Raw genomic sequence first — 23,364 nt, 5'->3', positions numbered from 1 at the left:
GCCCACGGGAACATACACAAGTTTGAACATTGAGTTTAGGGCTGTCACAATTCCTCGATTAAATTAGTGTTCTCTAATATCCTCGATTGCAATATACTGGAAGTGGCGTGTTCCATGGACAACAATCATGATCCGCATTATTAGACCGTTTTCTAAGGCTGCACGATATATTAAAACCATTTAAAATCCAATACTATATATGCCCCGCAGGTTTAATATGCGCTAAGCTTTATTTACATGCGTCTCAGAGTGGCTTCGTTCACAGTAAATGCTGTGAGTTTGTGTTGCTAATAACGTTTGTCTGGGAAAACGCAATGTGCGCAATTTCATCAGATAAAAACAAATCCTTTATAAACCTATTCCAACACAGGAGAATACGTCATTATGTTTCTAAATAAAGTTTAAACCCTCGCTCTGAGTTTGCATGTTTTGATTTCCACATGTTCTTGTTCAAGAAATTACCGTGGCTGTTGCATTTATATCATAAAGAAGTGGCCAAATATAAAAAATTAAGCAAGCACTTGAATTAAATGTCATTTGGACGAAATTAAAGAAGGATTTTATCTACTGTAAAGTGTAATAACACCAGGCCGAAAGACATTTGTTATAATACATAATGTACATGAGATTACTGTTTATATTATGTATTTTAACAGTGTTGTTTTATGAAAACATATGATTACTTGCTTTTGATACTTTATTTGAACCAAATATTATTGCCTCATTGTTATGTATACGCCATTTTAAAAGCTTAGGTCTATTTTTATAGGCCAGGTTACCAGATGAATCTGGAAAATAATCGTCTGATTACTCCTATTACTAAAATAATCATTAGTGCCAGCCCTAACTGAGAAGAATTTGACTGCTAGGCTAGCTTTCTGCAGAGTATTAGACGTCCTGGATATGCACTATGGAGGAAATTGTGGAAAATATGAATCATTGGTAAATATAATAAACATGCATGCATTAATGTGTTAACTTTGACAGCTCTGATTATAAATGATTTTGTCAACCGCATACTCGAGCTGCATCTACACCTGGACCCAGGTGTTAATTATATTGGCAAAATTAAGCAAGTTTGAATCTGTTAACAACATAATTATGGAATTCCAATGTCTATAGAGAGGTTGGACTTATAGTTAAAAAGCAAATTTGTTTTGCAATGATAAAATTAATTTGGAGGACCAGACATTACATTTAATCATTTACCGAACGCTTTTATCCAAAGCGACTTACGAATGAGGAGAGCAATAGAAGTATAATATACAAAATAAAAGGTATGTACAATATTTCAATCATTTGCTGTGTATAATTTTACTGCTCATTCTTAAATCCGTTTAAGATGAACCATAAAGGGAAGGAGGGACACCTTGTGGTTATCTCAGGATGTGAAGTAGGCTAATAGTCACCTGGAGTCTGGTTTTCTTTGGGAATTGTATATCACGAACCGTAAAAATAAATAAAAGCAGCTATACGGTGCTTCCTAACATGGAGCTAAAATGGGCACTTCTTTTGGGTGAGTGAAATGTTTTATTCTTCACGTGTGTGGGAATTTGTGACGTAGGGAAGTTGTATTAGTAGTCAGACAAATGCTTCGTATCAGAGACGATATGAAACAAATAAGTAGCCTAAACAAAAATAAGTAAAAAACGACGATCGGACACCGAAACCAAAGAGCCATAGAAAATATTTCTCTTGTTGTGCACCAACACCGACCCATAAATCAGTGGAGACTGAAGACCGATTAATAAACCTAATGAGGAAATAGTGTGCGTGTAATCTTTAAGAAGTTAACCACCACACAACTCCAGCACATGTTCGCGACCGCTAAAGTCTGGCACTCATCGGATCTTTGCCTGATTTCTCGTGTGTTTTTAAAAGCTTTTCCTTCATGTCGAATTTTCTGCTCACTTTCAGTTCTGTTCAGGGGTTATCTTCAGTTCAGGGCGTGGAGATGTCCCACTCTCTCGATCGATCAGTTGGGGATAATTAGCTCTGTCCTGTCGACGATTAGGCTATTTCAGAAAATCATTTGGACTCGTCACATGTCGAGAAAGCTTGTGTTTAAACACGAATATTTCTTTATGACTTTAGGTTGTCAGGCAAAAAGCAAGTTACAATGCCATAGGCTACAAATATGATCGTATGATTATGGCCGCAAGGTTCAAAGATTACATGTTTTTTTTTGTCTGCCCTACAGGTATAACAAAATATAGTTTCGTCAAAGTGCCACTAATAAATAAATAAAAACTCAAATAAACTACATTGTATATGGGAAAGCTACAATTTTACAAACATTAATGCAATAAATATTGAATTTAATTATATCTTACCATTTAGATTTCAGCTTCTCTGCGTCTTGAGTAGATTCAGATGAGCAAAATCGATTAAGATATTCATTCAACCTCATAAAAAAGTATTATTTATTCAAGAAATAGAGACGAATATTAAATCAATGTGGCGGTTAATAGGAATGGCCGTTAAATTTTAAATTGTGAGAACGCGCGAATGTCTGTGGAGGAATGTATGGAGCGCGCGATTCAAAAGCCAGGAGTAAAGCACAGACACAGATAGCCTAGTAAAACTTATGCTTTCCACAACATGCTTAGTCGGTTCTCTTACGTAGAGTTCTCTCCTACTGCGTCGATTAGCGACGCTACGGGAAAGATATTTCTTTGTCGAGATTGAAGCCTAAAAATTAATCCTTAATTTTGTAATATGTAAAACGCTTTTCTGTAGCATACAACCCTAGGCGGAGCAATATCGCTCGCCCATTGGCTGCTCCGCCAGAAAAGCACAGCCTATGCGAGGCCAGTGACGCTGACCAATGAGGGTGCTTCGCGCCCTTCTGCGTCATCTCCCGCCGAAACAGGCGTGGCCTAGGTCTATAAATACCAAGCATAGCTGCTTCCACTCCGATTTTCTTTACTTCACGAAGCTACACGCATCGTAGGACCGGATTCGAGCCACCACAGCCGTCTGATACAGCACCTCAGCAGGACGAGCCCTTACCTGAAGCCGCTGGTCATCGCCGCCTTCAGCCGCCGTTCCCTGCTGCGCTTCTCCGGCGTGGATATATCCTTTTATCACTTTGTGTGTGTTTTGTGTGTGTGTTCGCCTACTGCGTCACACACTTTTTCTCACAAAGAGCAGCGAGCGTCTTTTTAAAGATGTCTCGTGTTTCCTGCGGCTCCTGCCGAGCTGCGCTCATCGACGGGGACCACCACGAGCTGTGTGTTTCCTGCTTGGGCGAGGATCATGCAGCTGTCGCTCTCGGTGATGGCGGCTGCCATCATTGCGAAATGATGCCCATCGCGACTCTGCGGACTCGCCTGGCATCTTTCACCGAAGCTGCTAACCCACCCCCTGTAGCGCCGCGCCGTAAAAAGCGCCGCGCTCAGCGGGTTCCGGAACCCCCCGCCACGAGGAGCTCGCCGCCGCCGCCGCCGCTAGCTCCTCTCTCCGCTTCGCTGGAGTCGCTCTTCGACGAACAAAAGCCGCAGCCTGCCGCTTTGTCTGTCATGGACGACGACCAGCTAGCCGCATCTGAGGGGGATGACGACTGCTGTTCGCTTCTCGCTTCGGAGAGCGAGGGATGGGAGAGCTCTGTGGACCTCCCCTCCCCCGCCGTTCCGGAACGTCGAGGAGGGAAGATCAGCATCGAAGCAGAGCTGATGCGTCTGCTCACACAGGCCGTGTCGAGCCTCGGCCTCGATTGGTCGACGCCCGAACAACCTGCTTTCAACCGGCTGGATGGCTGCTTCCTCTCTGGAGAGCGCGCTGCGCCACCCTCCAGACACGCCCCGTTTCTTCCTGAGCTTCATGAAGAGGTAGCGAAATCATGGAAGGCGCCATTTTCAGCTAGAGTACGTACTTCTGCCTCGCCAGCATTCTCCGTTTTGGACGGTGCTCGAGACAGAGGCTACCATGCTCTCCCTCCGGTCGAGGAGGCTGTAGCGACTCACCTTTGCCCACCCTCTGCTGGACGGCGGGCTAAGGGAGTGCTACCATCCAAAGCTTGCCGCACGTCATCAGCTTTGAACGGCCGCGTGTACGCCGCCGCCGGACAAGCTGCATCGGCGCTGCACACCATGGCGGTCCTCCAAATCCACCAGGCCAACCTCCTCCGCAAGCTAGACGAGGAAGGCCCGGGCGCGATCAGTGTTCCGGACTTACGTAGCGCCACAGACCTAGCTCTTCGTGCTACAAAGTCCGCCGCACACGCCATTGGGAGGATTATGGCCTCAGCTACTGTTTCCGAGAGACCTTTGTGGCTGACTCTCTCTGAAATGGCGGAGTCAGAGCGCTCTGCGTTCCTCGACGCTCCCATTTCACCGACTGGCCTCTTCGGATCCTCCGTGAAGGACTTCGCGGACCGATTCGCTGAGGTGCAGAAGACTTCGCAGGCCATGAGACATTTCCTGCCAAAGCGCTCCAGTTCCGCAACAGGCCGCCCAAAACAGCCGCCTGCCCGAACTCAGCAGCGCCCCGCGCCCGCCGCACCGGCCCAGCAGCAACAGGCCCGAGAGAGACCACGGTCTCGCTCCGCCGGACGCCGCCCGCCACCGCGTGGTCCTCGGCCTAAGATCGTACTCAAGCCCGAGGCCTCGGCGCCATCCTAGCCCTGCTAGGAAAAAGACGGTGTTCGGGTCCCGCTGCGGCCGGACTTCCACCCAAAATCCCCGCTTGTACAGCCCTAAGTTCCGTGTTTGTACCAGTGTACTCAGCAGCCAACAAACCGGCCGTAAAGCCCGTTTGCCTGCACACAAACGCCGTTTTCACGGCGACCCAGATAAATCTAAAAAAGAGTTTATTTTCTGGTGTCCCGGCCAAGGCCGATGGTGTAATGTGTGTAACTGCAATGCCCACCCAGTGCCCATTCATTCACACAGACACCCCGTTCAACACAGGGTTTGCACACATAAAATCGACTCAGATCGATTGTGCTTTACATGTAGTAAGCGTGCCCACTACCAAGTGCCCACAACCACTACACACTGCACGTTCCGCGGTTTCTGTAAAAACGAAACTAACGAACGGTCAGTCAGTACACAAACACAGTGTCCCCGGTGTTATAAATGTGCCCGCTACCAAGCGCCCACGTTTATTCACAAGCATAACGAGCCCTACGGGACTCGTCCCGCGCGCTCTCTCTCGACACAGAGAGCCGAGCGCGCGCGGGATGCATACTGTGTTAAACATGCCCCCCGCCTCACACGCCACGGCGTCCATGTCACAGCACACGGTTGCTCTCGTGTCGCCGCCATTTCGCGACCAGGGCCCAGATTACATTCAACCCCTAGTCACACGTGCAGATGCATGGGAAAGACTTCCCGGGGTCTCAGAATGGGTGCTAGAGACTATAAAAAGAGGCTATTCGCTACAGTTTCATCGACGCCCTCCCCGTTTCACGGAGAAAGTCGAAACTACGGTGAAAACAGAAGTAGCACATCTACTTCGAGCCGAAATAGCGAAGCTATTGAGCAAAGGGGCCATAGAGCCTTTATCTCAAGCTCAGAGCGAAGGGGGTCTGTACAGCAGATATTTTCTGGTACCGAAAAAAGACGGGGGTCTCAGACCCATTTTAGATCTCAGGCATCTGAACAAAGCGCTGACAAAGCGAAAGTTCAGAATGCTCACGACCAGAGCTATCCTCGCGCAGGTTCGCCGAGGAGACTGGTTTATGGCAATAGATCTGAAAGACGCGTATTTTCACATACAAATTGCGTCACGTCACAGGCGATTTTTGAGATTCGCCTTCGAGGGCCAGGCATATCAGTACACAGTCCTGCCATTCGGCCTGTCTCTAGCACCTCGTACATTTACAGTGTGCATGGACGCGGCGCTGGCACCCCTGAGACTCCGCGGCATTCGAATTCTGAATTATTTGGACGATTGGCTGATTCTAGCTCAATCACCTTCAGAACTCATCCGCCACAAGACCCTAATTCTCGATCACCTCGAGTGCTTAGGTCTGAGAGTCAATTGGGAGAAAAGTTCACTGTTTCCCAGTCAAAGGATCTCCTTTTTAGGACTGGAGCTGAACTCGCTGTCTATGACAGCTCGACTGTCATCACAACGCAGGCGAAATTCCCTGCGAATGGCGAAATCCTTCCGCAGCGGCCACATAGTGCCGCTCAAGAGATTTCAGAAAATGCTAGGCCTCATGGCCGCAGCATCGACAGCTCTACAGTTGGGCCTGCTGCGCATGCGCCCACTGCAGTTCTGGCTAAAAGCGCGTGTACCGCGCCGAGCATGGGTTCACGGTCGTTATCGCCTCAAGGTCAATCAGGAATGCATTTCAGCCCTGACACCATGGAGAGCGTCAGACTGGTACCGGTCAGGTGTAAGCCTGGGGACTTCCTCGAGCCTGAAGGTGGTGTCCACGGACGCGTCCACCTCAGGCTGGGGAGCACTGCTCGAAGGCAGACCGTTCTTTGGCCAATGGGCAGAACGAGTCGAACTACCGCACATAAACTGCCTAGAAATGATGGCAGTGGACTTAGCGCTGAGGCGCTTCTGTCCTCGGATAAAGGGACACCACGTCCTAGTCCGTTCGGACAACACGTCGGTAGTAGCCTATATAAACCGCCAGGGTGGCGTGAGATCCCGAAACCTTTACAGGTTGACGGAACGCATACTGGTATGGGCCCAGCACAACCTGCGCTCGCTGAGAGCGATCCATGTGCCTGGTCGCCTGAATGTAGGACCAGACAGACTCTCACGGAACAATGTTCCGACAGGAGAATGGTCCCTACACACACAGACAGTGCGTCTGCTGTGGAAAAAGTTCGGCAGAGCGGAGATAGACCTGTTTGCAAACCAGGAAAACGCTCACTGCCCAGAATTCTTTTCAAAGAGCACGAACGCGCTGGCCAAAGTCTGGCCCCGCCGTCCGCTCTATGCTTTTCCCCCTGTCTCGCTCCTGCCCCAAGTGCTCGAGCGAATCAGGAAAAGCGGATGCTCAGTGCTTCTTGTCGCACCATACTGGACGAATCAACCCTGGTTCCCAGTCTTGATGCAGCTCAAGAGTACTGCTCCGTGGCCGATCCCAGTGAGGAGGGACCTTCTCTCGCAGGCCAGGGGCTCGATTTTGCATCCTCACCCAGAGCTATGGTCCCTTCATGTGTGGGCCATAAATGGGTACCCGCTAAACTCCCAAGAGGAGTGTTAGACACGATCGAGCAGGCTAGGGCCCCGTCTACTAGACGGCTCTACGCTTCCAAATGGTCGGTGTTCTCTGACTGGTGTTCAGACCAAGGTCTATCACCTCTTCAGTGCGGGGAAACGGAGGTTCTCTCCTTCCTGCAGGAGCTGTTGGATAAGGGTAGGACCCCATCCACGCTCAAAGTCTATGTGGCAGCCATATCAGCGTTCGTCAATCCGACGCTTGGCCATGCACTGGGCAGAAACGACCTGGTGGTGCGTTTCCTTAGAGGAGCCAGAAGGTTAAATCCTCCAAGGCCTCCTTCAGTCCCCGTTTGGGACCTTTCTACAGTGTTAAACGCTATGAAAGGGGCCCCTTTCGAGCCTATTCACTCAGTTGACATGAATCATCTGTCTCTCAAGACCATGTTTCTTTTGGCTCTCGCTTCAGTGAAGCGTATGGGGGATCTGCAAGCGCTCTCAGTAAGAGCCTCTTGTATGGAGTTCGGGCCCAACGACTCTATAGTCGTGTTGAAACCGAGGCATGGGTATGTACCTAAGTCCCTCAACACACCGTTCAGGGCTCAGGTCATCTCCCTGTCGGCTCTGCCGGCCTCTGAGGACGGAAATAGCTTCCTTTGCCCGGTCAGGGCATTAAGAGCTTACGTGTCCCGCTCCGCTGTTTTTCGACAGACGGAGCAGCTCTTCGTTTCGTTCAGTGGGCGCTCTAAAGGACGTGCTGCGACGAAACAGAGCCTATCTCGATGGGTAGTGGATGCCATTGCGCTAGCCTACGCATCTAGAGGTTTGGAATGCCCCCTGGGCATTAGAGCACATTCTACGAGAGGCATGGCCTCGTCGTGGGCTTGGTATAGCGGAATCTCGTTGCAAGATATTTGTATGGCGGCAGGCTGGGCCTCCCCGTCTACATTTATAAGGTTCTATAACCTAGAGGTTCCTGCGTTGCAGGCTAAACTGCTCTCGGTCTAAGACCAGGTATAGTGTTCCTGCCCCGCACGGCGGCCCAGGTCACTAAAATGTTTTAAGCATCACTCACTGACAATGTGTCCCATGAGCATGCTATTACCCCCCCATATATATCTATATTTACATATATATGTTATTATGCCCTTAGGGGCCCTATTATAAAGGGATGATGCTATTCTAGCCGCTCTCCCTATATACTCTTGGTGTAGGCTCTGGCATGCCAGGGCGCGTGCGCGCGCCCTTGGGTGTCTGTGTCGGTCCAAGAACACGCACGGCGTCTTACAGGGGTTCCCGTAGCGTCGCTAATCGACGCAGTAGGAGAGAACTCTACGTAAGAGAACGTACTCGGTTACTAACGTAACCTCGGTTCTCTCTAGGAGAGGGAACGAGTACTGCGTCTCATGCCGTGCGTGCCCACGCTGTGTCGCTTCTGTGACGAAAATCGGAGTGGAAGCAGCTATGCTTGGTATTTATAGACCTAGGCCACGCCTGTTTCGGCGGGAGATGACGCAGAAGGGCGCGAAGCACCCTCATTGGTCAGCGTCACTGGCCTCGCATAGGCTGTGCTTTTCTGGCGGAGCAGCCAATGGGCGAGCGATATTGCTCCGCCTAGGGTTGTATGCTACAGAAAAGCGTTTTACATATTACAAAATTAAGGATTAATTTTTAGGCTTCAATCTCGACAAAGAAATATCTTTCCCGTAGCGTCGCTAATCGACGCAGTACTCGTTCCCTCTCCTAGAGAGAACCGAGGTTACGTTAGTAACCGAGTACGATTTATAATCGCAATGCGGGTTGGCTGCACACATGATATTCAAAATGATGGCAATGTATATGAGTTATAGCTTATTGAGTTATGCTGTATTTTCTTTCTCTTCCCAGGTCTCCTTCTGCCGTCCTGTAGTGGATGTGCCATTGGATTTAAATTGGTTAAAAACAAATGTGTTGGTAATTAACTGTAATTAACTAGTGCAAAAGTATGATTGTTTTGTAATTACTTTTTTTTTTTTTGTCTGTAGCCTATACATATGTCAGTACAATGTGTGTATAATTGTTGTGATCTAGTCTTCTAACAGCTTGTTTCCTTCCTTCTCTTTTGCAGATGAGGATGAGTGTGCAATGATTCCGAGTGTGTGTGACTATACCTCCAAGTGTGTAAATACAGATGGAGGTTACTACTGCTCCTGTAATAAAGGGTTCGGAAGGACCACCATATTAGGACCGTGTTTTGGTATGAGAGAGGATTGTGGGATTGAGGAGTCCACCTTATTTGTGTCTACATTTACAGTTATTCATTTAGCACCTAAATCCAAAATGACTTACTGTAGAAAACATGGTAAAAAGCAGCTTATGATAATTGATAAGAGACACAATATTTGCCAGAGGTGGACAGTAACAAAGTACATTTACTTGAGTACTGTACTTAAGTACACTTTTTAAGTATCTGTACTTTACTTGAGTATTATTTTTTCTGGAAACTTTTTACTTTAACTTCACTACATTTGAAAGACAAATATCGTACTTTTTACTCCACTACATTTCTGTCAAGGGCCTTGAGTAGAGAGTAGTAACGTCAGGGATGATTTTGGTTGGAAATGAAAGTCTGGTTGACGTCAGAACTCGACTGATGTTGGTTTCTGACGTCAACCGATTTTCAACCACAATACAACGTCTGTCCAACGTTGGAGATTAACGTCAATCTGACATTGGATTCTGACATCAATATGATTTTAATTTTCAACGTAGGGTTTGGTCTAAATGTGAATTTTGTCATTGTTTTGGAGCACACTAGATAACAAGGCTAACATATTCATACTAAAAGCTAAAAAACTGGGAACAGCCATTTGGTCGTCCGAAACCATTGTGTAAATTGAGTACACTTATTCAATCCCGCGACTGGAACTGTGTTATAGAAATAAATGTGATATTGATATGAGGGTAGTCAGAGATTCAGAGGCATAAGGTACTGTAAATTGGCTATTACATGCAACAATGCAACAATAATAAAACAATGCATTGACATTACTTTTATACTTAAGTACTTTTAAAAACGAGTTCTTCTGTACTTTTACTTAAGTAAACATCGGTCTTTACAACTTTTACTTGTAACGGAGTAATATTTGACCAGTAGTATCGGTACTTTTACTCAAGTAAGGAAGTTGTGTACTTTGTCCACCTCTTTTGCAGTTCATCATGCTGACTTAATGTATAAGCTTAACCTTTATATAATTTATAATTATATAATTTAAACTATATCCTGTCAGATATAGACGAGTATGTCGAAAATAAATTTCCCTGTTGACACTTTGCTGGCATTTTCATGACCCTAAATGAGAAAGTCACACATTTTCAAGAAAACCATGATAAGTTAACTAGTTTTTAACTCTCTCTCTCTCTCTCTCTCTCTCTCTCTCTCTCTCTCTCTCTCTCTCTCTCTCTCTCTCTCTCTCTCTCTCTCTCTCTCTCTCTCTCTCTCTCTCTCTCTCTCTCTCTCTCTCTCTCTCTCTCTCTCTCTCTCTCTCTCTCCTCTCTCTCTCTCTCTGTGTGTGTTGCATGCTGGGAGCGGAAGTGGGGCGTGGGTGTGAGAGCGGCACGTTTGAATTTGTTTTCAAGTTTAAATAATTTTTCTGTGATTTATTTAAGTTTTGTTTTGTTTTTTTGGGGCTTTATTTATGCACAATTTTTGGTTTATTGTATAGGCTAGTTTATGAAAAACCTGGTGTGAGGAAGTAGTTTGACAAAGGCCATGGCGTCTCTCTCCGGCGAGGGAGCGCCGGGGTTAACTATAAAAAATGGGTGCAAAGTGTTCTCGGATCAACCGTTTACCGTGGAAGACGTACTTTTAGCAATGGGTGAGGTTGTAGGGCACGAAAATATAGCATCGGCGTCTAGAATGAACAAGGCGGTGGTGGTGTTTTTGAAAGATGGAAAATTTGTAAACAGCCTTGTGGAAAAAGGAATTGTTGTTGCCGATTCCTTGGTGCAAGTAATGCCTTTACGCGCACCTGCTACCAGGGTGACCATTTCAAATGCGCCGCCGTTTATTTCGAATGAGCAAATTATAAGAACTGAGTCGCTTTGGAAAGTTCGCTGGATCCATTAAAATGTTGCCGCTTGGGTGTAAAAACCCAGCATTAAAGCATGTGATGTCCTTTCGAAGACAAGTGTTCATGTTTTTAAATGCGCAATCTAAGGAATTAGATATATCGTTTCGCATTCAGCAAGGGGACAGCTCCTATATGATTTTTGCAACGACAGATAGTTTGCGGTGTTTTGAATGCGGGGATTTAGGACATAAGAAGTTCACGTGTCCGCATAAGAAACAATCAGAAAATGATGAGGGAATTAATGATAAGCAAACAGCTCAAAGCGAAAAAAACGAAAGTCTAAATAAAGAGAAACGGCCAATTGGTGTTAAGGAGGTGAGAATTCCAGAAAAGAAACAAAAGATAAACGGGGTTAACGACAAGGATTCAGAGGCTACGGATTCGGTGGGAGAACCCATCGTTATTCCTCAAACTGGGTCTCCGCCCGAGAAGAGCGCTCTGGATCCAAGTTCAAAGTCAGAGGTGAGTGAGTTTATTTCAATTATGCGAGCTGGTGATAATGCTGTAGGCCCGATGGGTTTGAGGAATGAAGTTGTTGTTGTTAAGGAAGGCGTTCATGATGGTGCGGTTGCGAGTGTTAGCGGGTTTCAGAATAATGTGCTGATGGAGAGTGAAGACAGTGAAGAAGGGGAAGATTGTGATAATTGTTCGGAGTTCTCAGAGATTGATAGTCAGTCTTTGGAGGAGGTCTATTCTGTCGAAGAGTTAAATGAGTTTCTGGATTTAACCAAAGGTAAAAAGGTTGATGTGGCAACATTTTTCCCCGATGTTAAGAAGTTTATTAAATCAGTAGCGATAGCTCAGAGGACGGTGGGATATGAGGTCCTTTCAAAACAGAAAAGATTTCGGCTGAAAAAGTTCCTAACAAATGTACGTAAAACTCATAAAGATAACGTAAAACTGTCAAAAGGGAAAAAATGAAGCACATGGGTGTGAGAACTATCCTAATTTTCGTTTTGTTTTTTTGTTATTTGTTTTTTTTCCCCCTCTCCCCTGCAATGCAGATTCTTAGATTAGGATCTTTAAACGTGAATGGGCTGAGGGATGGAGGAAAAAGAGTTTTACTCTCTGAGTTTCTTAGGCTTAAAGATTCAGAAGTAATATTTTTACAAGAAACTCATAGTGATATTAAAAATGAATCTGAGTTTAATTTGTGGTGGAAAGGAAAGCTTTGTTTAAGCCATGGCACAAATGCCAGTGCAGGTGTAGCGATTTTGTTTTCAACTCACCTCAATGTTAATATTTTATCAGAAATAGAAATAGAGAGAGGACGTATTTTGATGGTGAAAGCTAAAATTGAAAACCAGATATTCCTTTTTATTAATATTTATGCTCCAAATAAAGGGTCAGAAAAAATCATCATGTTTAGGAAATTAGGAGAGTTTTTAAAAAGTTATACTGTAGATGGTATGCTAATCATTGGGGGGGATTGGAATTGTACTTTTAATTTTCTTTTAGATAGGAATAATGAGGAACCACATCCTGTATCAGTTGATGTTTTAAAAAGTATTGTAGTTCAGAATGATTTGGTAGATATATGGAGAGACCGGAATAAAGAGTTGAAGCAATATACATGGACACAAGTTTCGCAGGGAATGATAAGGGTCGCAAGACTCGACAGGTTTTATGTCAAGGGTGCTGAAAATAATAGAATAATGGGGTGTGATATTTTTCCATGTTGTCTATCAGATCACAATTTTATTACAGTTAATATTATCCTGAAACAAGTTAAATCAAAAAGTCCATATTGGAAATTTAATGTTGCATTGTTGAAAGAAAAAGAGTTCATAGAGAAATTTGAATTGTTTTGGAATGAATGGGGTTCTAAGAAAAATGAATTTGATAATTTGATACAATGGTGGGAAATAGGAAAGACACAAATAAAAATATTTTGTCAGCAGTATACTTGTTTTTCAACAAGAAAAATAAAGCAAAAAATTTCTGAAATAGAACAAGAGATTGTAAACATCACATCTGGTATGATTCAAGAATCTAATTCATCTTCAGCTGGCATATTGGGTGATAAGAAACGTGATCTAGAAGATTTGTTACAAGTGCGGGCAAAAGGTGCCCTGATAAGATCTCGGTTTATGTCTGTACATGAGATAGATGCTCCCACTGCATATTTTTTTAATTTAGAAAAAGTGACAAAACAACAAAATGAAATGTATTGTTTGACAAAACCTGATGGACGAAAGACTTTTGATGCAAGAGAAATGAGAAAGACTGCTGTGGACTTTTATTCAAACTTGTATAGGAAGGAAGAAACGGATTCTGATTGCGCGTCACAGATACTGCAGCAGTTGCCTTCTCTTACTAAAGCACAGAGTGAGAGTCTGGACAGTTCTGTATCATTCGAGGAGTTAACTGTTGCCGTGAAACAGATGAAGCCGGGTAGAGCACCGGGGATTGATGGACTATCAGTGGACTTTTTTAAAGCGGTGTGGAACTACATCGGAAGAGATTTTTATGAGGTGATCCAAGAGTGTTTTAAAGAAAAGAGCCTTCCCACAAGTTGCCATCGGGCAGTATTAACACTTTTACCAAAAAAAGGTGACTTGAGTGATCTTAAAAATTGGAGGCCTGTGTCAATTTTAACAACTGACTATAAGCTAATAGCTAAAGTGTTGGCAAATAGGCTGAAAACGGTATTAGGAGATGTAATACATCAGGATCAATCCTACTGCATTCCAGAGAGAACCATATATGACAACATCTTTATGATCAGAGACATGTTAGATTACTCTAAAATATATGAAGAAAATGTTGGCTTTCTCTTCCTGGATCAGGAGAAAGCATTTGATAGAGTGGATCATGGTTTTCTGTATGAAACAATGAGTGTGTTTGGGTTTGGAGAGGGTTTTATTTCCTGGATCAAAATCTTATATTTGAATGCCTCTTGTATTTTAAAAATAGGGGGTGGGTTGAGTAAACCAATAAGGTTGCTTAAGGGTATAAGACAAGGATGCCCATTGTCTGGTCAGTTATACGCTTTAGCAGTGGAACCACTCCTATGTAATTTAAGAAAAAAACTGTCTGGTCTCAAGGTTGAAGGTAACTGCAATACGTTTAAGTTAACCGCGTATGCAGATGATATTACTGTAATTGTGAAAGATCAAAGAGATATTGATGTGGTGAATTACAGTATCTCTCTCTATGAGAGAGCGTCATCTGCAAGACTAAACTGGAGTAAAACAGAGGCATTTTGGTGCAATGATAAAGATAAGTGTGGTCAGGTTAATGCAAAACCCGTTATCCCTGGAAATGTAAAGTGGGAAAAAGATGGTTTTAAGTTTTTAGGCATCTTTTTAGGTTCAGAAGTATATCAAAGGAAAAACTGGGAAGGTATTAAAGAGAAAATTTGTAATAGATTGTCAAAATGGAATTGGATTTTACCTCAATTATCATATAGAGGGAGAATGCTGGTCATAAACAATCTTGCAGCCTCCATATTATGGCATAAGGTAATTGTGTTAAATCCACCAGATGAACTCATTAGGGAAATTCAAAGAGTGTTGGTAAATTTTTTCTGGAATGGACAACACTGGTTAAGAGAGTCAGTACTGTATCTGCAGTTGAATGAAGGAGGCCAAGGGCTTATAGATATTAAGTCTAAGGTAGCTGGCTTTAGACTGCAGATTGCACAAAGACTCCTGTATAATCAGTCTCAAAACTGGACACAAATAGCCTGTGCTTTACTAAGAAGAGTGGGGCGGATGAACTTGGATAGACACCTATTCTTAATGAATTTGAAGGAAGTTGATGTGAATGGACTCTCTTCTTTTTATGGATCCGTTTTAAATGCTTGGCAAATATTTATTGTTAAAAGAGAGCTGTCTGAAGAAACTAAGGAGTGGGTTCTTGAAGAACCTTTGATTTTTAATCCTCTCTTATCTAACGTGATGTTAAAATCTAAAGGTGTCTGCGCAAGCTTGGTTAAAGCAGGAATATGTAAAATCGGTCATCTTCGGTCAAGGGACACATGGATTTCTGCAGAAAATTTGGCCATGAAGATTAGTATGTACTCGGTTAGGACTATTGAAAAGCTATTAACTGAGATACAGGAGTCTTTTACGGTAATACCATTGCAAGCTGAAATAGTTGAAACTGTTTTCCCCAGTATCAGGGTGGGTGTAAATGTAGGAGATTGGCAGGAGGGGGTTGGAAGACTTCTTTCTTTTACAACACCTGAGATTGGTCTATTTGACACTATATCTGAGAAGTCACTTTATCTTGTTTGTGTAAAATATTTAAATTTAAGAGCACTGCAAGATCTCCCAGAGACCAAATGGACAAATTTAGTTGAATCAGGGGCCTCTCCAAAAGGATGTTGGAGGACATTGTATAAGAAACCAATTGAGAAAAGAAGTGCAGATTTGCAATGGAGGATTTCTCATTGGATTTTAGCATCAAACTGTCATAAAGTTCATCTAAATTCTTTGCAAGGAGAAGAGTGTCTGTTTTGTGGTAGGGATGCTCCGATCCACCTTTTTTGTTTCCGATACCGATTCCGATACCTGCAATTCAATATCGGCCGATACCGAGTACCGATCCGATACAAAGGTAAAATGTTAAAAGAGCTAAATTACTTAATAAGCTGTATGCATTACTTTGCAAGATATCAGGCTCAACTTAAACAATATTTTTTTAGCCTTGTAAAACAAAATGACAAACAATGTATTCACAAGTTTAGTGATTTATTAAACCAGCACCAGAGCAACAAGTGCAAAATAAAATAAAAAGTTCAGTAGCTTAAACTTGTTTTTTTTCAAAATTTGCACAGGATGTTTAATGGATGCTATTTGCACTGCAAATAGGAAATTAAACTAGAATAGTGGATAATTAAGCAGTACAATTTAGTCTAGAAAAATCACAAGTGCACAATAATTGTATTAAATCTGAACATGAAAAAACATTTAGTGGGGAACAAATATGAGAATAAGTGTAACACTAAATCTGGTAAAACGTTACACAATCTTTGTATTGTTGTAAAATACATTCATGAAAAACAAGATAACAAAAATCAAAAATATTAATTATTTTATAGCCTACTATAAAATTGAGACATGTTTTAAATGTATAGCACAGCGGTTTAATGAGGCAGCAACATGATGGATAGTACAGAACAGTCGCTGTATTGATATGAAAAGCGGCACACAGCGCTTATGCGCATCCCGAGCGCAGAATGATGCGCTTGAAGCAACATGAGTCACAGCGCGCAGCGCGTCGAGTCCACATTGAAGAGTTCAAAGCACGAAGGAAAGACATTGATGCTTAGAATACAGAATCTATCTAAGCAATAGTTTATTTATTATTTTCTTTTAACAGTTTTAAATGTCAGTTACTGTGCGCGTGAAGAACAGTTAGCTGCTATAGTGCTCTGACTCCAGTGTTGTGAGCAGACACCCGGTAGAAAGTAGTTAAGGTACAGCAATAAAGTCCGGCAAGATAAAGTTGTTTAATGCAAAACCATAGACCTATATCTAGAGATCAAGTATAATTATAGTAACATTGAATCATCTTTGAGAGAGTTTTTCATCGTGTTGACTGTCGTACCGAACGCGACGCGCTGTTTGATGCTGAATGGAGAATGACTGACAGCCGCAGCGGAGGGAAAAGTGTACGTGATCTTGAATTTAATGACTTAAATATTCATTTATATCTCACATTATACTATATAATGGCTTCAGAACACTTATAATATAGTGCACGACAACTTTATGGTGCTTTATAATGTTTTTGTGCCTTTTGTGGGGCTTAACAATAGCACAGAATAGTATACGCACAATATCGGATTTGGATCGGCCTCGTCTGACCGATACCCGATCCAGCAAAAATGTCAGTATCGGAGCCGATACCGATACTGAATATCGGATCGGCGCATCCCTATTTTGTGGTCTACCAGAAACCGTTTCTCATATATTTATTGGGTGTTCAAGGCTATTAGGAGTTCTTGGGGTGTTAAAAGATTTGAGCCAGAATTTTGGTTTCATTTTTACAAATAGTTTTTTTATTTTTGGACCAAAATATAGCACTTTGAATAAAAGCAAAATTGTTTTGATAAATGTTTTATTTGGTATGGCAAAAATGGCAATTTGGTTGACAAGAAAGAGAAAAATGCTGTTTAATAGTGATGCTGATCCGTTGAACATGTTCAGAGCTCTGGTAAAAAGTAGGCTGGTTATGGAGTATAAGTATTATGAATTGGTGAATGATACTGAATCCTTCTTCTGCATATGGGGTGTTGAAAATATTTTATGTCAACCCAATGAAGAGGGAGTTTTGAATGTACTGTTGTAAAAGAGTTTTTATTGTGCAATTTTTTTTAAAAAAATTTTAAGGTGATGTATTGATTTGAAATAATGTGTATAAGGTGAATGTAGTGTTGTTGTTGGATTAGATTGTAATTAAAGAGATGTTAAAAGTCTCTCTCTCTCTCTCTCTCTCTCTCTCTCTCTCTCTCTCTCTCTCTCTCTCTCTCTCTCAGACATCAATGAGTGTATATATCCAGATGTTTGCAGCACAAACGCAGTGTGCATAAATCATCCAGGCAGCTTCATCTGCGAATGTCACCCGGGTTACAGTAACTACGGCAACAACCAGTCAAAATGCACCGGTAAGTGTATAGCAGCAGGCCAAACTATTATTCGCTTAATTTTCGACGCACCGATGCAGTTTTTAGGTTGTTCTTATAGACGTTGGTGAGTGTATTTTGATCTGTCCTGATGTTGTGCACAGAAATGAACTGTGATCAGTTTAAAGCTCAGCCTGGTGCAGAACACACCCCGGAGAAGGTAGAATATGAACTTCTGCTTGTTATGATTAATATTATATTTATTAGATGCCAAGCTAACATGGTGTGTAAAGGCTATGTAAATGTTAAGATAAAATGTTCTTAAAATAAAATGTATTTAATGCTCTGTTAATATTTGATATGTGTGGTTCTCATGATGTTGACAGAAACTCTTCTGGGAACGACATTCTTGGAGCGTCTTTATGATGTTTTTACTTGATGAATGTTCTCATAGTTTTGACAGAAAATGTTAATTGACCTAAATCCCTAATGATGCTATTTATATTTGCTGAAATGTTAATGTTAACATTCTTGGAATATTACCAACATCAACAACAAAAAAAGCATTCAAAGAATGTTATGTTAGCCAAATAAGGCTAGGAGAATGATCTATTAACATTTTAATGATTTAGAAACCTTGCAAATCTCGGTTCCCACAAAGACTAATAGACTCTGTCTTCTTATAGTTGAAGCATTTGATGTCACTGTTGAAGAACAACTGTGATTCTCTGAATAACACACACGGAGAACACTTCACCGGGGAGCTGTTACTGGAGGTTAAACACACACCGCATTACATATTCTCATATAGTTTTTGTACATGCTTTGATGAATTTCACTGATTTATTTCACAGAACTTGTGCAATTCCACCGATGATCTGCTGTCGGATGGAAACATCGCTGACGGCGAGACGTTGAGTCAGTTTCTGGGCGCGGTGGAGAGCAGCATGCGTCTGATTGGACCTCAGCTTAAAGAGCCTGTGACCAGGATGGAGACGCACAACACCTGTGAGACACAAACATTTATTCATGAAACGTACTGTGTGTTTAGTTAAGATTGCTTAATTAAGCAGTTGTTCTGTATGATCGTGTGAATCAGTCGCTGAGGTTGCAGTCCGGCGGGGTCAGTCTCCGCCCAGTGGGCGTGTCACTCTGAGCACAGACTCCGCCCTCTTCATCACCAACTGGGAAACAGTTGTAGGGAAATCATATCCAGGTACAAATACACACACACACATACACTATATTGCCAAAAGTTTTGGGACGTCTGCCTTTACATGCTAATTCACTTTAAAGACATCCCTTTCCTGATCCGTAGAGTTTAATATGGAGTTGCTCACCCTTTACAGCTATAACAGCTTCAGCTCTTCTGGGAAGGCTTTCCACAAGGTTTAGGAGTGTGTTTATGGGAATTTTTTCGCAATTATGAGGTCAGGCACTGATGTTGGTCGAGAAGGCCTGGCTCGAGTCTCCGCTGTAACTCATCCCAAAGCTGTTCTGTCGGGTTGAGGTCAGGACTCTGCAGGCCAGGCCAGCTCCTCCACACCAAACTCCTCATCCATGTCTTTATGGACCTGCTTTGTGCACTGGTGTGCAGTCATGTGGCAACAGGAGAACCCCAAAACTGAGTTGGGAGCATGAAATTGTCCGGAATATCTTGGTATTCTGAAGCAATAAGAGTTCCTTTCCCTGGAATCGGGCCGAATTTTTCTGTCCGAGCCCGGCCCGCATCCGACAGAGCAGTAACTGAACCCGACCCGAGCCCGACAGGCAATAAGATATTTATGTCCGAACCTGACAGTTAAAATCCCATTTTTTCTAATACTAATGAGACATGTACATTTGTTTGTGTGGAAAGCCCGCTTTTATTAAGCAACTGTAGGAAGGCATTCGGAAATGTCAACAGATGAGCGCATTAGCACGCACGGAGCAACAAGCGCACTTAACACAGGCGCGCATGCACGTGTTTCGTTGTCACGGCTACATAAACAAATTTCCACACACAGGAAGACAGATGTTATGGTCATATTTCACATGTCACATGTAATCACAAAAACTAACGTTTGCATCAAGTGAAAGCATCAGGCACATTTGCTACCTACATAATAAGCTGTTTTAAATTTAAAATGTTCAATGCCTTATCGCGCTGATGTGTTTCGGAGCCCGACCCGAACCCGAACATAATTTCTAAATATCTGTCCGGCCATGGAAACCCATTGCATGAAGCTGTACGCACTGTTCTTGAGCTAATCTGAAGGCCACAGAAGTCTGGAGGTCTGTAGCTGTTGACTGCAGAAAGTTGGTGACTTCTGTGCGCCTCAGCATGCGCTGACCCACTCTGGGATTTTACGTTAGTTGCTGTTGTTCCCAATTGCTTCCACTTTGTTATAATACCACTTACAGTTGACCGTGGAATATTTAGTAGTGAGGAAATTTCACGAATGGACTTATTGCACAGGTGGCAACCTATCACGGTCCCACGCTTGAGTTCACTGAGCTCCTGAGAGCGACCCAATCTTTCACAGGTGTGTGTAGAAGCGTCTGCATGCCAAGTGCTTGATTTATTAAAGTGATTGAAATACCCGAATTCAATGATTTGGAGGGGTGTCCCAATACTTTTGGCAATATAGTGTATATGTACGTATAAATGCATGAGTGCATTCATGAAAAGATGTGAATGTTGTTTTCCTTTAGGTTTTGCGTTTGTGGCACTGGTCAGTTTTAAAGATATGAACTCATCCAGCGATCTGTTGCACAAGATGAGCAAATCATCCCAGGAGCAGGAGACGATAGAGAGAAAAGTCACTTATCAGCTCAACTCGAAGGTGGTGACGGCCGTCGTCAGTAATCCAGAAACCAAACAGCTGTCTGAGCCGGTGACGCTCATCTTCACACACGAGCAGGTGAAGATGCTGACATATCTGCTCACTCACACACACACCGACCTCACTGGACACACACACATACACACACACACACACACACACACACACACACACACACTAAATGGTTTAATTTAGGGTGTTCTGTGTGCTTTCAAGACCATTGCTATGTGGTTATAGCAAGTGTGTTATTAGTGTTACTGGATCTTTGTGCTGCATTTGATACTTTCAACCACAACATTCTTTTGAATGGACTTGAAAATTGACATTAGTGGAATTGCACTAGCATGTTTCATATCATACTTATCTGACCATTATAAGTTTGTAGCAGTAAATGAAGAGATGTAAAATTGAAGTTCAGTATGGTGTACCACAAGGCTCAGTACTAGGACCATTGCTTTTCACTCTGTACAAGCTACCCTTGTGAGATATCATTAGAAAGCATGATGTTTTAGTTTTCACTGTTACGCTGATGTTACTAGGGCACTGCTATGTGGTTGCTAGGGCGTCCCTATGTGGTTGCTAGGGCATTGCTAGGCAAGTCAATATAGCGCAATCCTATGTTACTAATATGTTCTGATCTGGTGCTGAGATATGGCTTTTTTATCATTGCTGTAGTGATCTAAATGTTGCTTGTGCAAACATTTGCCAGCATGATATGTAAGAACTGGATGCCTTTCTGAATGCATGAAAAAAGTTGACAACCACACTAAATGTTTAGATGTCTTGTCACACTTATAAATGAGAACACACAAAAACACAGTTTTCTTTAATACAGAACTGCACTCACTTTTCTAAAACCAATGTTTCTAAAACTGGTCAGTAGTTTTCAAAAATGTAATGTTTAAATATAGTAGCAATTGATGATCATGGTCTTTTGACCAAAGAAATCTTTCTGCTAACGCTAGTGATAAAGATAGGTGAGAATACCAGCAGCCCACCGGCTGCTTATGTGGATAATCAGACGTACCTTTTCTGAACTGTCAATCATTCTCCTCTTCTCACTTCTTCAGGAGAGGGCGGAGTCTGAGGGCGTGGCTTATTCATGTGTGTACTGGAATGAGACCGAGGGGGCGTGGTCTGGGCGGGGCTGTGAGGAGGCGTGGTCTAACAGCACTCATACAGCGTGTTCCTGCTCTCATCTCAGCAGCTTCGCTGTACTGATGGCCCTCTACCCTGTCCAGGTACACCTGTGACCCAGAAATAACTCAGATATCACACATTTAATTCAGATTTGAAATGAAATTATGATGATTTTTTTCCTCTTCCTCTCCCTCAGGACTCGTTTGAGCTGGTGTTGATCACGCGAGTGGGTTTAGTTCTGTCTCTGCTCTGTTTATTTCTCTGTATCCTGACGTTTCAGTTCTGCCGCTCCATCCAAGGAACCCGAACCAGCATTCATCTTCATCTGAGCGTGTGCCTCTTCATCGCAGACCTCGTCTTCCTCTGCGGGATCTCCAGCACTCACAATCAGGTGTGTGTCTTGTACCTCCTGTACACGGGAGCTTTGAAGTCTAAAAGGTTCACTGTAAAAAAAAAAGAAAAAGAGTTCACTCAACTTAACTTTTTGAGTTATCTTTTTTTTCAAATTTAGTTACTTGAGCTTACAAAATTTAGTTGAGACGGTGAAAAAGTGAACTTTTTTTGCCACTTTTACATTTCTCTTTGAAACCAAATCTTCCGCCATCGTTTTGTCAGTCAACCCGACTATCCAGCAAGCCTAATTTGTACCCAGCATTCATTGTGGCATGACACTTTTGATTGTCTCCATCGGTGAGAATCATACACTGATTCTTGATGTCTGTTTGTGTCTTAGTGATTCATTAGTTTAAAGTGTTTTAGAGTCATGGGTACAAAAAAATCCAAAATATAAAAATAACCTCACCCAGATAGACCACTATATGAGTTTGTCATCAGAACCAAGAACACCTGATCACATTTCTCTTGGCTTTTGTTTGCTATAACAAATGTGTCTTATAAACACACCGTTACAACAGCCAGAGAAAATGTAAATGTTTAAAGGCCAAGAGCCCAACTAAAGCAAACTTTGATCATCATAATGACAGCTTCACACGAAACATATAAACCTCTGTAAATTCTCAATAAGAGCTTCTGTAGACGTGACAGAAATAAAGTCAGTCTGGTTAGTAATAAGTGAAGCTGGTAATGCTGTTTGTGGAGTTGATTATTCAGATCTGCTGAGATCTTCACAGATTTAATTGATTTGATGTTGAATTTATATGTTTCTTTGTCAGACATAAGATTGCTAATTATTTGCATTAATGGGAATGAAAAAAGTTGTCTCAATCATTAAGTTATCACAAGGCAAAAAAAAGTCATCTTAATTAAATTTTTAAGTTTAAAGGTGAACTATGCAGGTTTTTTACCTTAACTGAACAGCTCGGAGTCATTGGAATGGTTATGACTTTTTCCGGGTTGAATGGTGGTCGTCTCGCACCCCCCTATATCGCCTGTGAGCGGAGAAAACACACTTGCAACTTTGGGCCGCCGTGTCAGGAAGTATCGCGTGATATCATGTCTCGCGGTATAACAAATTGCTTTACGCCAAAAAAATTGCTAAAATCCTGTCATTATTGCGCTTCCTCGCGCTGTTCGAACCCGAATGAAGAAGACGCTGTAAAGAATGTCCCGTCTGCTGTGATGTTGT

At 42.8% G+C, this 23,364-nt stretch overlaps 2 protein-coding genes across 2 annotated transcripts in view; one reads left to right on the top strand and one right to left on the bottom strand.

Moving 5' to 3' along the window:
• The window catches only part of LOC307001060 (uncharacterized protein), a 201,364-nt gene that overhangs the window by 91,562 nt on the left and 86,438 nt on the right, over positions 1–23,364 (bottom strand). The window lies entirely within an intron of this gene.
• Positions 1–23,364, top strand: part of LOC307000574 (uncharacterized protein) — a 92,000-nt gene that overhangs the window by 39,115 nt on the left and 29,521 nt on the right. Inside the window, exons 6-13 of the mRNA XM_079616221.1 lie at positions 17,728–17,856; positions 17,979–18,034; positions 18,501–18,590; positions 18,669–18,822; positions 18,914–19,030; positions 20,509–20,717; positions 21,710–21,880; positions 21,976–22,170. Of these exons, the coding sequence (XP_079472347.1) occupies positions 17,728–17,856; positions 17,979–18,034; positions 18,501–18,590; positions 18,669–18,822; positions 18,914–19,030; positions 20,509–20,717; positions 21,710–21,880; positions 21,976–22,170 (1,121 nt within the window). The remainder of the gene's footprint in view (positions 1–17,727; positions 17,857–17,978; positions 18,035–18,500; positions 18,591–18,668; positions 18,823–18,913; positions 19,031–20,508; positions 20,718–21,709; positions 21,881–21,975; positions 22,171–23,364) is intronic.

The sequence above is a fragment of the Phoxinus phoxinus genome (assembly GCF_949152265.1).
Source record: "Phoxinus phoxinus genome assembly, chromosome: 6".
NCBI lineage: Eukaryota > Metazoa > Chordata > Actinopteri > Cypriniformes > Leuciscidae > Phoxinus > Phoxinus phoxinus.
This window is presented reverse-complemented; position numbering and strand designations above follow the sequence as displayed.